A 14,024-nucleotide genomic window follows, 5' to 3' on the forward strand; every position below is an offset into this window, starting at 1 on the left:
GGGAGATCTTAAAGCTACCTCAGCTGAAAGATGATCCAGACTCTTTCAACAGGAGAATGATGAGAACAGACAAGGGTCTGGATAAGATTCTAGAGGATATATGTATCCCTGGAGCTAGGTGGACCACCAGCACGAAGGGTGTCCCAAATCAACTCAAAAGAGAAGATCTCAAACCAGTCGCCAGAGGATGGCTGGACTTCATTGGGCATTCTCTGCTGCCCACTAGCAACCGTTCTGAAGTCACTGTTAAAAGAGCAGTGATGATCCATTGCATCATGATGGGAAAAGAAGTGGAAGTTCATCAACTGATTTCAACTGAATTCTACAAAATTGCTAACAAAAATTCTAAAGAGGCCAGGTTGGCTTATCCAAGCTTGATCTCTCTGCTCTGCAAGGACGCTGGAGTAAGAATGGGAATAACTGAGTATATCTCAGTTGAGAAACCAATCACCAAAGCATCAATGGAAAAACAACAAGCACAGGATGATCCCATCAAGAAGAAAACACAGGAATTTCTCCCAGAAATCCCTCAATCTGAATACTGGGAATATCTTGAAACATCCATTACCAAGATGCAAGGAGCTATGGAACAAATAATAAAAGAACAAAAGGAACAAAGTCAAATTCTTTGCTATTTGATTAAAGAACAAGAGGAGCAAGGGCGTGACTTGAGGGAATTGAAGCGCCAAAAGTTATCTCTTGAAGGACCAAGCACCCCACAGATCCGAGGAACATCCACTTCACAGAACAAAGGTTGTTAAATTCCAATTTCTGCTTTAACTCTGTGATAGTTGTCGTTATAGGAGTTTACCTTAGGAGTCATATAGGAGTAATTAGTGTCTATTTTGATTTTATCTCCAATTAAGTTATAGTCTATTTTTCTCATCATCAGCAAACATGAATAAAATAGTAGATCTTTTGAATAAGAGGCAATAAAATTCGAGTTTTTAATAAGAAAATTTCTAATTAGTAACATGTGGTGGCAATGCTTTCTGTCTTCTGAATGAATGCTTGAACAGTGCATATGTCTTTTGAATTTGTTGTTTAAGACTGTTAAATATGTTGGCTCTTGAAAGAATGATGAACATGAGACATGTTATTGATAATCTGAAAAATCATAAAAATGATTCTTGAAGCAAGAAAAAGCAGCAAAGAACAAGGCTTGCAGAAAAAAGAAAAAAAAATATTTAGAGAAAGCAAGCAGAAATAGCCAAAGCTCTTAAAACCAAAAGGCAAGAGCAAAAAGCCAATAGCCCTTAAAACCAAAAGGCAAGGGTAATAAAAAGGATCCCAAGGCGTTGAGTATCAGTGGATAGGAGGGCCTAAAGGAATAAAATCCTGGCCTAAGCGGCTAAACCAAGCTGTCCCTAGCCATGTGCTTGTGGCGTGAAGGTGTCAAGTGAAAACTTGAGACTGAGTGGTTAAAGTCAAGGTCCAAAGCAAAAAGAAGAGTGTGCTTAAGAACCCTGGACACCTCTAATTGGGGACTTTAGCAAAGCTGAGTCACAATCTAAAAGGGTTCACCCAATTATGTGTCTGTGGCATTTATGTATCCGGTGGTAATACTGGAAAACAAAGTACTTAGGGCCACGGCCAAGACTCATAAAGTAGCTGTGTTCAAGAATCATCATACTGAAATAGGAGAATAAATAACACTATCTGAATTCTAAGTTCCTATAGATGCCAATCACTCTGAGCTTCAATGGATAAAGTGAGATGCCAAAACTGTTCGGAAGCAAAAAAAGCTACTAGTCCCGCTCATCTAATTAGAATCTGAGCTTCACTCAAAAACTCTGAGATATTATTTCTTCTTGACTTATTAGTCTTCTATTTTATTTGTCTAGTTGCTTGAGAACAAGCAACAGTTCAAGTTTGGTGTTGTGATGAGTGGATATTTTATACGCTTTTTGGGGTTAATTTCATATAGATTTTAGTATGTTTTAGTTGGTTTTTAGTTTATTTTCATTAGTTTCTAGGAAAAATTCATATTTCTGGACTTTACTATGAGTTTGTGTGTTTTTCTGTAATTTCAGGTATTTTCTGGCTGAAATTGAGGGAGCTGAGCAAAAATCTGATTCAGGCTGAAAAAGGACTGCTGATGCTGTTGGATTCTGACCTCCCTGCACTCAAAATGGCGTTTCTAGAGCTACAGGACTCCAAATGGTGTGCTTCCAATTGCGTTGAAAAGTAGACATCCAGGGATTTCCAGCAATATATAATAGTCCATACTTTGCTCAAGGAGAATTGACGTAAACTGGCGTTCAACGCCAGTTTTCTGCCCAATTCTGGCGTCCAGCGCCAGAAACAAGTTGCAAGTTGGAGTTCAACGCCAGAAAAGGATCCAAAGCTGGCGTTGAACGCCCAAAACAGCCCCAGGCACGTGAAAGCTTTAGTCTCAGCCCCAGCACACACCAAGTGGGCCCCAGAAGTGGATTTCTGCACTATCTGTTATAGTTTACTCATTTTCTGTAAACCTAGGTTACTAGTTTAGTATTTAAACAACTTTTAGGGACTTACTTTGTATCTCATGACATTTTAGATATGAACTTTGTACTCTTAGACGGCATGAGTCTCTAAACTCCATTGTTGGGGGTGAGGAGCTCTGCTGTGTCTCGATGAATTAATACAAGTATCTCTGTTTTCTATTCAAACATGCGTGTACCTATCTAAGATATCCATTCGCGCCTAATTATGGAGAAGGTGATGATCTGTGACACTCATCACCTTCCTCAATCCATGAACGTGTGTCTGACAATCACTTCCGTTCTACATCAGATTGAATGAATATCTCTTAGATTCCTTAATCAGAATCTCCGTGGTATAAGCTAGATTGATGGCAGCATTCATGAGAATCCGGAAAGTCTAAACCTTGTCTGTGGTATTCCGAGTAGGATTCTGGGATCGAATGGCTGTGACAAACTTCAAACTCACGAATGCTGGGCGTAGTGACAGACGCAAAAGGATAGTAAATCCTATTCCGGTACGACTGAGAACCTGCAGATGATTAGCCGTGCGGTGACAGCGCACCTGGACCCTTTTCACTGGAAGGATGGATGGTAGCCATTGACAACGGTGATCCACCAACACACAGCTTGCCATAGGAGGACGTGCGTGCGTGAACAAGAAGACAGAGGAAAGCAGAGATTCAAAAGACAAAGCATCTCCAAAACTCCAACACATTCTCCATTAATGCATAACAAGTATTTATTTCATGCTCTGTTATTCCTTGCAATCAAATTTGATAAGTGAATTGTTTTGTTGTTTTCCTGACTGAGAATTACAAGATAATCATAGCTTGCTTCAAGCCAACAATCTCCGTGGGATCGACCCTTACTCACGTAAGGTATTACTTGGACGACCCAGTGCACTTGCTGGTCATGTGTGCGAAATTGTAAGAGAGTAACAATTTTGTGCACCAATATACTAACAATATAAGATATTTTACATAATTATCAATCACCTCTGTTCTTTTGAATAACCATTTCATGCTGTTAATATAAAAAATAATTATTTTTGTTGACGTAGCGTTACATAATTAAATATAATGTATCAAAATTTTAATTTTATTATAATTGTATATATTTATTTAATTATTACTAGGTCAAACGGTTCAACCAGTAACCCACTGGTTGAACCATTAACCCAGTAACCTAGTAACTTAGCCGGGTCGATTACCAGTTCGATTCTGATAACTATGGTGCGTACGCATAGAGGTGTGCGTACGCACAAGTTTAAAATTTTCTAATTCTATTCGCTCGCACAATGCGTGCGAATGCCTTCAACAGATTGCACCTTCCAGCGTGTGCGTGCGCACAGCTTGCAAAACTTCGTTAGTTGTGTGTGCGCATAGAGCGTGCTAGCGCTACCAACCGTAGCCATATCCCCGTGTGTGCGTGCGCACAAGGCTGTGCATGCGCACAGGTTCAAAAATCCACGGGCTGTGTGTGCGCACACAAACCAGAAATCACAAATTTTGTAGCATTCACAGAATTCAGATTTTGACACCAAAATTTGAATGATCATAACTTCCTCTACAAAAATCCATTTCCTACAAACTTTATATCCATTTAAAGATTTTTCAATGAACTTTAATTTAAAATAAATTTCAACCAATTTTGAAAATTGAGGATCAAGTTATGATCTGTCAAAGTTCACCAAAAATCTGTTTTTATCAAAATTTCACAAGGTTCTCAATTTTCTAATTTCACAACCAAAACCAAACCAAAACCGCCTCAACTCCATCCCACATCAGATTTTACCATTTGTGTCATAATCCACTACTCATATCATATAATTCTCAAACTCAAATATCAATTATATCACACTAGCACCCATTCTCAACCATCACATTCATCAATCATTAATCTATCAATACCAAGCATCATAATCAATCTCATTCCAACTCAATCTAAAACTTCCACACTATTTTTATCAATTTCAACATCATAATTCATCAACATACTCATAATCATCAAATCATGATAATTCATCATAATTCATCATTCAACAAATTCAACAACCAATTCAATCCAAACCTATCCTATGGGTCACTGGACTAAGTGTCCAGAAATATTATATATTACATAGAGAAAACCAAAACCATACCTTGGCCGATTCTCAATATGCACTAAAAACCCAAATTGAATGCAAATCAAGCTTCCAACTACAACCAAGTCACCAATTCCACTCCAAATGCTACCAAATATCCAAAGCAATTCCAACAAGCTCCAATATTCAAACTAACATCATACATTTCATATATATCAAAACCTAACACTCACAATTAATCAACTCACAATTAATCAATTTACAAGGGTTCTTGAGAAACTTTACCTTATTTACTAAAATTTTGGATAGAACCCAACATTTTCTCACTAATGACTAGCACCTAAACAACCAAAACACAAATTTTACTCAAGACCAACACCCACCAAACTCGAAATTCTTAGGGCAGCAGGAAGGAAGAAAAAATTCAAAATCATACCTACACAAGTAGAATAGAATTAACGGGCTCGGCGAGAGCTTCGTGTAGCCACCGACGACACTCGAATCGGAGCACCATAGCTCAAGATATGACGAATTGAAGTGAGATGTGAATAGTGCTTTTTCTCTCTTCTCCCCCTCTTCCTTTCAGGTGGTGTGTGTGTGTTTGGTGGTGAATGAGCTGAATGAAGCTCATTTAACTGTATTTATATGTTGGGCTTGGGCCCAACTTGGGCCCGGTCCAACTCGTTAGCATTTTTGTTCCGTTTGGCCTAAACCTTTAAAATAAATGCCCAGTTTCGACTTTAATTATTTTTCTAAGGTTTTCCACTGTTTTTAATTATTTTCGCATAGTACCGGACAGACTTGAACCGATTCAGCCATTTCATCTGCCGATTCGTGGTTTTACTCGGTTTTTCGCAGAAATTACATTTTTTGACTCAGAAAAATCTATTGGGTCCAAAAATCATATTTAATTTCCCTAATTCTCATTCTAAATTTTCAGAACCTAATTTGGGCAATTTAATTATTTAATTAGACAGTTAATTAGTCTCGATTCTTACAAATCGGCTAGAAGATCGATTTTTTATTAACCCGAGTGAATCAGCCAGTCTGGTCCAATTTTCAAAACCTTGATAAGTATTACTACCAATGAAAAACTTTTCTACTTTAAAGACAAATACCATTTTTTTTCTTTGGTATTTCTTAATTCGGCAGGCCAATGACTTTCACCACGTATTGATGTTCCATTTTTTAAGAATTTGTCGCTAGTTAATAGATTGCTACACACAAGACATAATTTGAACTCTCAATACTTGCTTAAGCGGATAAGTGAGATGACCGCTCAACCAATCTAAATCGGTTAAGATAAATACTAATTATTTTTAATAATTTTAAATTATAAAATATTTAATAAAAATTACTATATTTTATATATTATTCGTATAGGACACGGAACATATATTAATAGAAATAAAGAATGAGATATTAAATTTATTGGTAATAATGAATATTACACACTATTTTGGGACAAAAAATTATCAGAGTATGATACACACCTTAATTAGTTTGAAAAAAAATGTTAAATTTTTAATATCGATCTCTAGATCTAATTTGTTCCATTTTAAAATTTTCTCACGTGTATATCCGTAACCACGTCAGTACAATGAAAGCTACGTTTGATTTTTTTATTGGGCCAAGTAAACAAAAAGATCGATATATCCAAATTTAAAAAAAATGAGAGATTTAAATGTATTTTTAAATTTTTAAAGACTTAAATGTTTGTGAATTAAAAAAAAAGTTAAGGACTTATTTGTTATTTTTTTAAAAAAAATAATGGAAAATTTATTTACATTAAAAAAATTGTGTGACCGACACGTGGTTGATTTAATGAATTGAATTGTTTCCGTAGACAAGGCTACATCATCCAACCCTGCTTTAGTCTTTACTCTTTACTTCGCTTTCAAAATTTGAAAGGAATTTTATTTTCTAAATAAAAAATGGCAGTAATTAAAATAAAGAAAAAAAATATACCCCGACCACACTGTCGTACTACTAGTATGGTGACTGTAGTTCTCATTTTTGCTACACAAGTTAACTCTCTCTCTCTCTCTCTCTCACACACAGCTACCCTTTACCCATCATCTCTGCCTCTTCCTTTGAAGCTGAAGCCCTAACTAAAAATAAAAAGACATCAATTCTCATCAGCATTTCATAAACCAGAAAAATTTCACCCACACACACTACCTTATAACTTTTTCTGTTCTAAGGTGGAAAAAGAAAAAAGAAGAAAAGAAGAAAAAGGGGGAAAAGATTTCATCACAGAGCTTCTATTTTGGTCACTCTCGTTTGTTAAATGGGTGCACCAAACTCAGCCGGGGATGGATCTTGACCGGCATTGCTCCCAATGGGAAAGTCCGACGAAGAGCACCACCAACCTTTGCCTCCCGGCGCCGCCGCCGCGGAAGATCCGAGGCCCAATGTGGCTGTCGGCGGTTCCTTTTCTTTTAGTCTCAGATGCCTTCTCGTCTTGCTCTTCTCCGCCGCCGTGTTCCTGTCGGCTCTATTCTTCTTGCCACCGTTCGCTAACTTCTCAGATCAGAAGGATCCACTTTCCCATTCACAGTATAAAGGTAAGGTTACTATTCATCTATGGGTTTTATTGTTCTTTTTTTAAAGATTTTTGGCTGCGGCATTGTTTCATTGGCTTGGATCTATGTCCGGCTTGTGTGTTCAGTTATTTTTTCTTTTTCTTTTTTCCGAAAATGGAAATTAGTGTGATTTTGATTTTGGGAATCCTATATTCTAGGTCATTGTGTTGTTTCAGGAAAAAGAAAATGATTGGGGTTGCGGAATATGGGGTTTGATTTGGATAATTATTATTTTTTTAGTTTGTTTAATTCTCAATTTGGTGTATGAATTAATGTTACTTGCGTCACTGGTGTGGAATCAATGTTACCATATGTGAATAATTTTTGTTTGTTAGGTTATTTGGAATTGGGTTGATGGCTTGGCTGATTTATTTTTATTGTTATTTTTGTTTTTTAATTTCTAATAAAAGAGATTTAGATTTAACCGTTTAGATACTGTACGCAAAAGAAGGGATTTGTATGTTGCTCGTGTTTTATTAATTTAGGAAATAGCTTTTCTTTTGGTAGCTATTAAGGGAATTACTTTCCCGATATCTATTTTAAGTAATGTTGAAGATTTATTCCCGAGGGCTTGCATTTTTAGGAATAGCTTTCTTTTTGTTTTTTTTTTTTAATTTTGAAGATTTATTCCCGAGGGCTTACCATTTTTATTTTTGGGGCTACATTGCTAATTCTGGAATCGGCCTCAAGTAGGCTTTACTCTTATTATGATATTTTGATAATTTTGCTTTAACTCTTGAGAGTGAAATTTGAACAGCATGGACAATGCGTTTGATAACTAATATTTTTTTAATCACTTAGAAAACTAGTCAGTTTTATCACGATTATAAGTTGTAATCATTTACTTTCCCGAATAAGTTTTCTATATTAGTAGTACCAATGAATACCAAAGCTTTTCAAGTTTTAGGGCGACACAATCTTATGCATTACTATAATTTGTGATCGATCTGGGAAATAGTATAGTACGACTTTTTTTTTTCTTTGAATTTAGAACTTGATATTTGAAGCTTTCTGCTTGCTAAGTCTGCATATCTTGCCAGAGCACCTATGGCTACCCTACATTCCTAAAATATAGGGTATACTAACTAGCTCTAACTGTTTTTCCTATCATCCATCCTCTTCAATTCTTCTCTTATCTCAAATTTTCGAATTCCAAATTGGAAGTTATATTTTCGGTTAGTGATATATGTCATGACCATAAGTTGAACTCAATTATTTTATTTATTTATTTGTATGTTCTGGGGGCCTTCAAATTATCAGCTATGTTTGATCTTTGATATTAGTTTTTGTTTGTGTCTTTAGAGTATTCCTTATGTAGAAAATCAGATAATCGTGTCTTGCACATTCAGATTAAGACTTAGCCGCAAAGCGAATGGTAATATAACTGTTGTGGTGTGCACTGTCCCACTTGAATACACTTGCACAACTATATATCATATTGATGTGGAGGTCTTTCGAGTGTTCTAAGCTGTCAGAGATATTATTGCAATTAAATAAGTTTATTTCCTAAAATATTCAATAGGAAAAACTTTACTCAGTTCATGTCTTGATGAATACCTATTTGTTTTCAGGAATTTTTTTTATGTCTGCCAGTGATGCAGAACCAATAAGACATTAAGGCTTGATTTGGTAAAGTTTTTTTGAAGAAGTGCTTGTGCTTTTCAAAATCACAAGCTCCTCATTTGCGTTTAGTAAACGAAAAAGAACATGTGCTTTTATTTGCAGCTTTTAAAAGATGCAGATGCCTTTCAAAGCACCTAAGGTAGAGCTTTTTAAAGATGACTTGTGCTTATCAAAATTAAAAAGTCTAATATAACCTCATATATTAATTAATATCCAAATTTAATTCTTACATTAATGTCTATTATAATGTTTTTAAATTTTAAAAGCTATTTTACCAATATTGGTTGTGCTTATTAAGTCATTTTTAATTTAATTTACCAAAGATAGATGCTATAACTTTTAAAAAGTAAAAGTTTTACCAAAGTAAGTTTAAATATGGAGTAATTAAAATACCATGTAAAGTAAAATAATTACGAGAAATAATGCCATGATGATACGTAACTTGTATCTGTATGTGTCAGTAATATATTTTGTTTTAAATTTTTCAGAAGGTAAATGTAATTTTGATTTGTAACTACTGCCCTAGATGCAAGCAATGCAAGTAACTTAACTATATTTCTCTTTACTTTATACCTTTTGTAATTCCCTTCCCAAGAAAAGAGTAATGTATGGCTCAGAGAAAAGAGTTCTAAATTTTATTTATGGATGTGAATCTCGTGGATATAAGATTCCTTTATGTAATTTTATGGAGATATGTTTGTAATAGAACTCAACTACAAGTGTCCACTTTTGCATTGTTTACGGCTTTTACTTTTAATTTTTTATTGACCCTTTTTCTTCCTTTCTTATTGTTTTGATAAATATTGCTGTATCTGTTCATTTATTCAGCATGCTGCTTGCAGATTGGAATTTAATAGTCTTCATCAAGAAAACGTACAGCTAGATGGAATTATATTCTTTTTCCTTCCTGGTCTAGTCTAGGTCGTAGGGCTCATTCTGGTTGTGCAGTTTGACATACTGCTAGCTGTGACACAGTCTAATAATACATATGTAATGTCTAAGACAGAATTTCAAATGATTGATAATTCATATAGACTATGGGAGACGTGCAGCTCAATGCAACCATTTTATGTTGAGCCGTTGTGACACCTTTCAATTTTGTGATATTTGAAGAACCTTGTTGTAATTATATAAATAAGCTACTATGCACTTCGGCTTATGTGTTACAGTGTGTTCTGTGATTTTTAAGGTACAGCATGTAATATTTTACTAATTTAAGATAGATAATCAAATTCTTTTAACTTTATAATATTGTTTATCTTTTCAGGGCATGATATTGTTGCAAGATTTTTCCTTGAGAAGCCAGCTTCTTTGTTAGAAGAAAACACCGTGCAGCTTGCAAATGACATTTTTGAAGAGATTGGAGTTCCCTCTACCAAAGTATCACCCTTTCTTTCTTTCTTTCTTTCTCAGGAACTTATTATATTAGTAATATTGCATAATAATTTTATTCATGATTTTGAAACCAGGTGGTCATCTTGTCTCTAGATTCCTTCCCAGGATCAAACACAACAAAAGTGGTATTTGCAGTTGATCCTGATCGTAAATATTCTGAAATGTCCTCAGCTACCCTCAGTTTGATTAGGGCATTATTTAAATCTTTGGTTATCCGCCAATCGTTCCTCCAACTTACTCCATCCTTGTTTGGAAAACCCTCCTTTTTTGAGGTGCTAAAATTTAAGGGAGGAATCACTATAATTCCGGAACAGAAGGTGTTTCCTCTGCAGCACGTGCAACCTCTATTCAACTTTACTTTATATTTCTCTATTTATCAAATACAATCTAGTTTTGATAGGCTGACAAGTCAGCTAAAGTCTGGATTACATTTGGCATCTGATGAGGTTTGTCATTGCTATTTCTTTCTATAGTCTTTTCCATTATATTTCATTGATTGTGATAATATGTGAGCCCTCCATTGTAGCGGGCCAACATAGGTTCCCCATGTGTAACTAAAGTTTTCGAAGCTATTACTGATTTATAGTTATTGTGCTATGCAGAATGTGTATGTCGTCTTATCAAATTCTGAAGGTTCAACAATAGCTGCTCCTACAATTGTTCAGGCGTCTGTCTTACTTGAATATGGGATTACTCCATCAAAGGAGAGACTAAAGCAACTAGCACAAACCATTACCGGACCCCGTTCAGATAACCTCGGCTTGAATAACACTCAATTTGGCAGGGTTAAGCAGGTCCAACTTTCCTCCATCTTGCAACATTCTCTTAATGGCAGTAGGGGTAGTGGCTCTATCCAGTCGCCCTCTTCTGCTCCTGGTCCTATGCCTCATACACACCACCACCATCATCGCCACCACCATCACCATCAGCTTCATAATGATCACCTCAGTGCTCATCTATCCCCTGCAAGTTCACCTACACCTGCACCTGCACCTGCACCTGCATCTGCATCTACAGAAGGTGCAACTCCACCTGAAGTTGGTTCTCCTGCTGCAAGTGTGCCTGCAATAGGTAGAAGCTATCATGCTCAGCCTCCTAGTTGTCAACCTGTGTATAAGAAGAGGTCTACTCGGAAAGCTTTGAAACATAGTCATGTAACTCCTGCAGTTGCTCATACTGCTTCTCTGCACTATCCTGTTGAATCACCAAAACAACGGGTTGAATCCCCAGCATACATCTCTCATTCAATTCCTGCTGAGAGTCCTTTACCAAATGTAGCTTTTGCACATGCTGAGTCACCTGCACCTAAGAATGAACCAGCTGCAGCTCATTCCGACACATATTCAACTGGGCCATCACCATCTTCATGTAAGTATGCTTAATGATTTTGTAATAATGTTACAAGCAAGGCAACCATTGTTACCAAAATTTTCACAATTGCATGTTTTAATACAATGAAAATTATTCGGATTCCTAAACTCTTCTCCTAATTTCTAAATAAATAAAGTTTTAGGCTTTTCAATATTTTGTCTCTTTAATTTTGATGTACTATCAGTATAAAACAGTTTAACATGTGCATCCAATTACATAATGTCACATGAGTAAAAATAACTATTTTTTATCTTGACCGCATGAATGGTCATACAAAAAGAAACCGAATGTGATTGGTTTATATATATATATATATATATATATGAATTTTTTATCCATTTGAAAATTAAGATAATGAATTAGGACTTCCAGTTATTACGCTAATACAATTTATCCATTTATCTTGATATTAGATTGTCTGTTTACTAATAATTAGAAACAAGTAGCTTGAAGTTGAAAAGGGGAAAGTTTGTCATTGGAATCAAGTTAACCGTCAATTTCCATTTGCATCCTAAAAGTTTCTCTTTTAGCATTTTTTTGAGCACTCTTGGTATCCAGGGGAAACTCTTACAGAGTAAATGTTGTTGCTTCTCATAAGCTAATATCATGCTTTTGCAGCTTCTGCAGGCTATCTTGGGACTGTTAATTGGGCATCCGTAATGTTTGTACTACTTGTATTACATGTATAATCATGTTCTAAACTGTACAATCCGGCCAGACAAACAAACTAGAAATTACTAAAAATGTGAACTAGTCATTGTGAGTGGATGTAAGTTGTCATTATGAGTGTAAATAGTTGATTAAGATATATCCAGTGGGAATGTACCCAAAGAGAAGGGAAAAAGGAGAGAGAGAGGGGGGGGGGGGGGGGCGGGGAGTCGGTGTATGCATTTTCAGGTCAAAGTCCACAAGTGGCAGGCCTTTACAAGCATCATCGTTGTTATGTGAAGTAAGGTGGAAATGAAAATGACGAGAAAAAAAAAAAATGTGACAATATGCTTATATTTTATTTTTGGTTCTCATTGCATGTAATTTGTTATGTATCATTCTACAAGGCAGCTAAAGGTGTTGGCCAAGCTAAGACTAGAAATGTTAAATCGAATGAGCCAATGAAACACATCTGTTGTTGTTGACTTGTTTCCCATGTGACTTCTTTCAGCTCTCGCTTATTACGCGTTTTGTGTCTCTCTCAAGTCTCAACCCACGTGAACAAAATACAGCCAAACAATGTAGAAAATGGCACTTTAGTTTCTTCCAGGTCAATTTCTTATTTATTTATTTATTTATTTATCTTTTGTAGTTTAGATAAATGAATGATCAAGAAAAGATGTTTTCCCAAGATCTGCCGTATAATAACAAAGCAGATATTTCTGCGTCGCTTAATTATTTTAAGTGGGAAATGTTAGTTTAACAAACTGATAGTGTTCATCACTGGAAAAAGAAATCAAAGGAACAAAACATTTGCGCAGTAAAAAGAGGATTGCCAGGCTTCGTAATTTTTGTTTATTATTATTATTATTATTATTATTATTATTATTATTATATTGGTCCTTATAATATTATTAAATTTGTAATTAGGATTAATTATATGGCATAAGCTCATTTTACATTAATTAGGTAATAATTTTTATATAATATAAATAGATATGAATAACCATTTGAGATAAATTTAATCTATCTTTAGTTTACGTGTTATATATATATATATATATATATAACCAACTAGTGGTGTAGTTAATTGTAGCCTATTAGGGAAAAAAAAATTAAACATATTTGGCGACGCCAATTACTGACGGAATTTTTGTTGGTATTTTCAATGGATTTGTTGAGATTGAGTTGATAATTACCATCTGATTAATCCCATGGTAATTTTATCCGCCGATAAATCCTACGGTAAATCCTAAACCCTAAACTCTATGGTAGTTTAGGTGTCAAGTTACCATCAGTTTTATCTGCTGATAAATCTTAGGGTAGTTTTTATTTTATTTTTTTCTGTTTTTTTTTTGGCACAGTTAAGCCATAATTAATAGTCAAATTAAAACTCTTGTAAACAAAATTGTTATCAGAACTCTAAAATTACTAGAAATCAACAAATTATTTTATTAAAAATAAATAGTCTAAATATAATAAAATATTACAGAAGTAGAACACAATGAACTAGACAAAATAAAATCCCTAAACCCTACAGATCTCGATAATCGTCATCGTCATTATGGTCGGGGTTCCCCTGCTGAGGCAGCAGAGTAGGTGCTGATGTCGGTGCCCCACCAGCGTTGCCACTAGAACCAGCAACGCCGTTGCCTTCAGTGCTGTTGGCTCCATTGTGCATCTGCTAGTTGTACACCTCTATCTTCTTTTGCAAATGCTCTAGCTACTCTGTCAGGTCTGAGTTGATGGCAACGATCCTCCTACGCATGCAAGAAGGTCGTTGTACCGCTGCTTAGACTGCTCCGCTAGTTGGTGAAGCTCCTGTGTCGGCTTCTGCACCTCCTCCCTCAAGTT

The 14,024-nt window shown here is 35.5% G+C and overlaps 1 protein-coding gene across 2 annotated transcripts; it reads left to right on the top strand.

Moving 5' to 3' along the window:
* Positions 1-6,447: 6,447 nt before the first annotated feature.
* On the top strand, positions 6,448-12,655 carry LOC107625300 (uncharacterized). Of its 2 annotated transcripts, none has more exons than XM_016327909.3 (5): positions 6,448-7,115; positions 10,024-10,136; positions 10,226-10,597; positions 10,754-11,519; positions 12,141-12,655. In XM_016327909.3, the coding sequence occupies exons 1-5, from the start codon at positions 6,890-6,892 to the stop codon at positions 12,209-12,211; spliced, it is 1,548 nt and encodes a 515-aa protein (XP_016183395.1). In that variant the 5' UTR covers positions 6,448-6,889; the 3' UTR covers positions 12,212-12,655. The 2 variants fall into 2 exon arrangements, with proteins under 2 accessions (XP_016183395.1, XP_088362399.1); XM_088506273.1 differs by having other exon boundaries at positions 6,524-7,115; positions 12,150-12,655.
* The last annotated feature ends 1,369 nt before the right edge of the window (positions 12,656-14,024 follow it).

This window comes from Arachis ipaensis, chromosome B2 (genome assembly GCF_059453495.1).
Source record: "Arachis ipaensis isolate K30076 ecotype BB chromosome B2, ASM5945349v1, whole genome shotgun sequence".
Classification (NCBI taxonomy): Eukaryota; Viridiplantae; Streptophyta; class Magnoliopsida; order Fabales; family Fabaceae; genus Arachis; species Arachis ipaensis.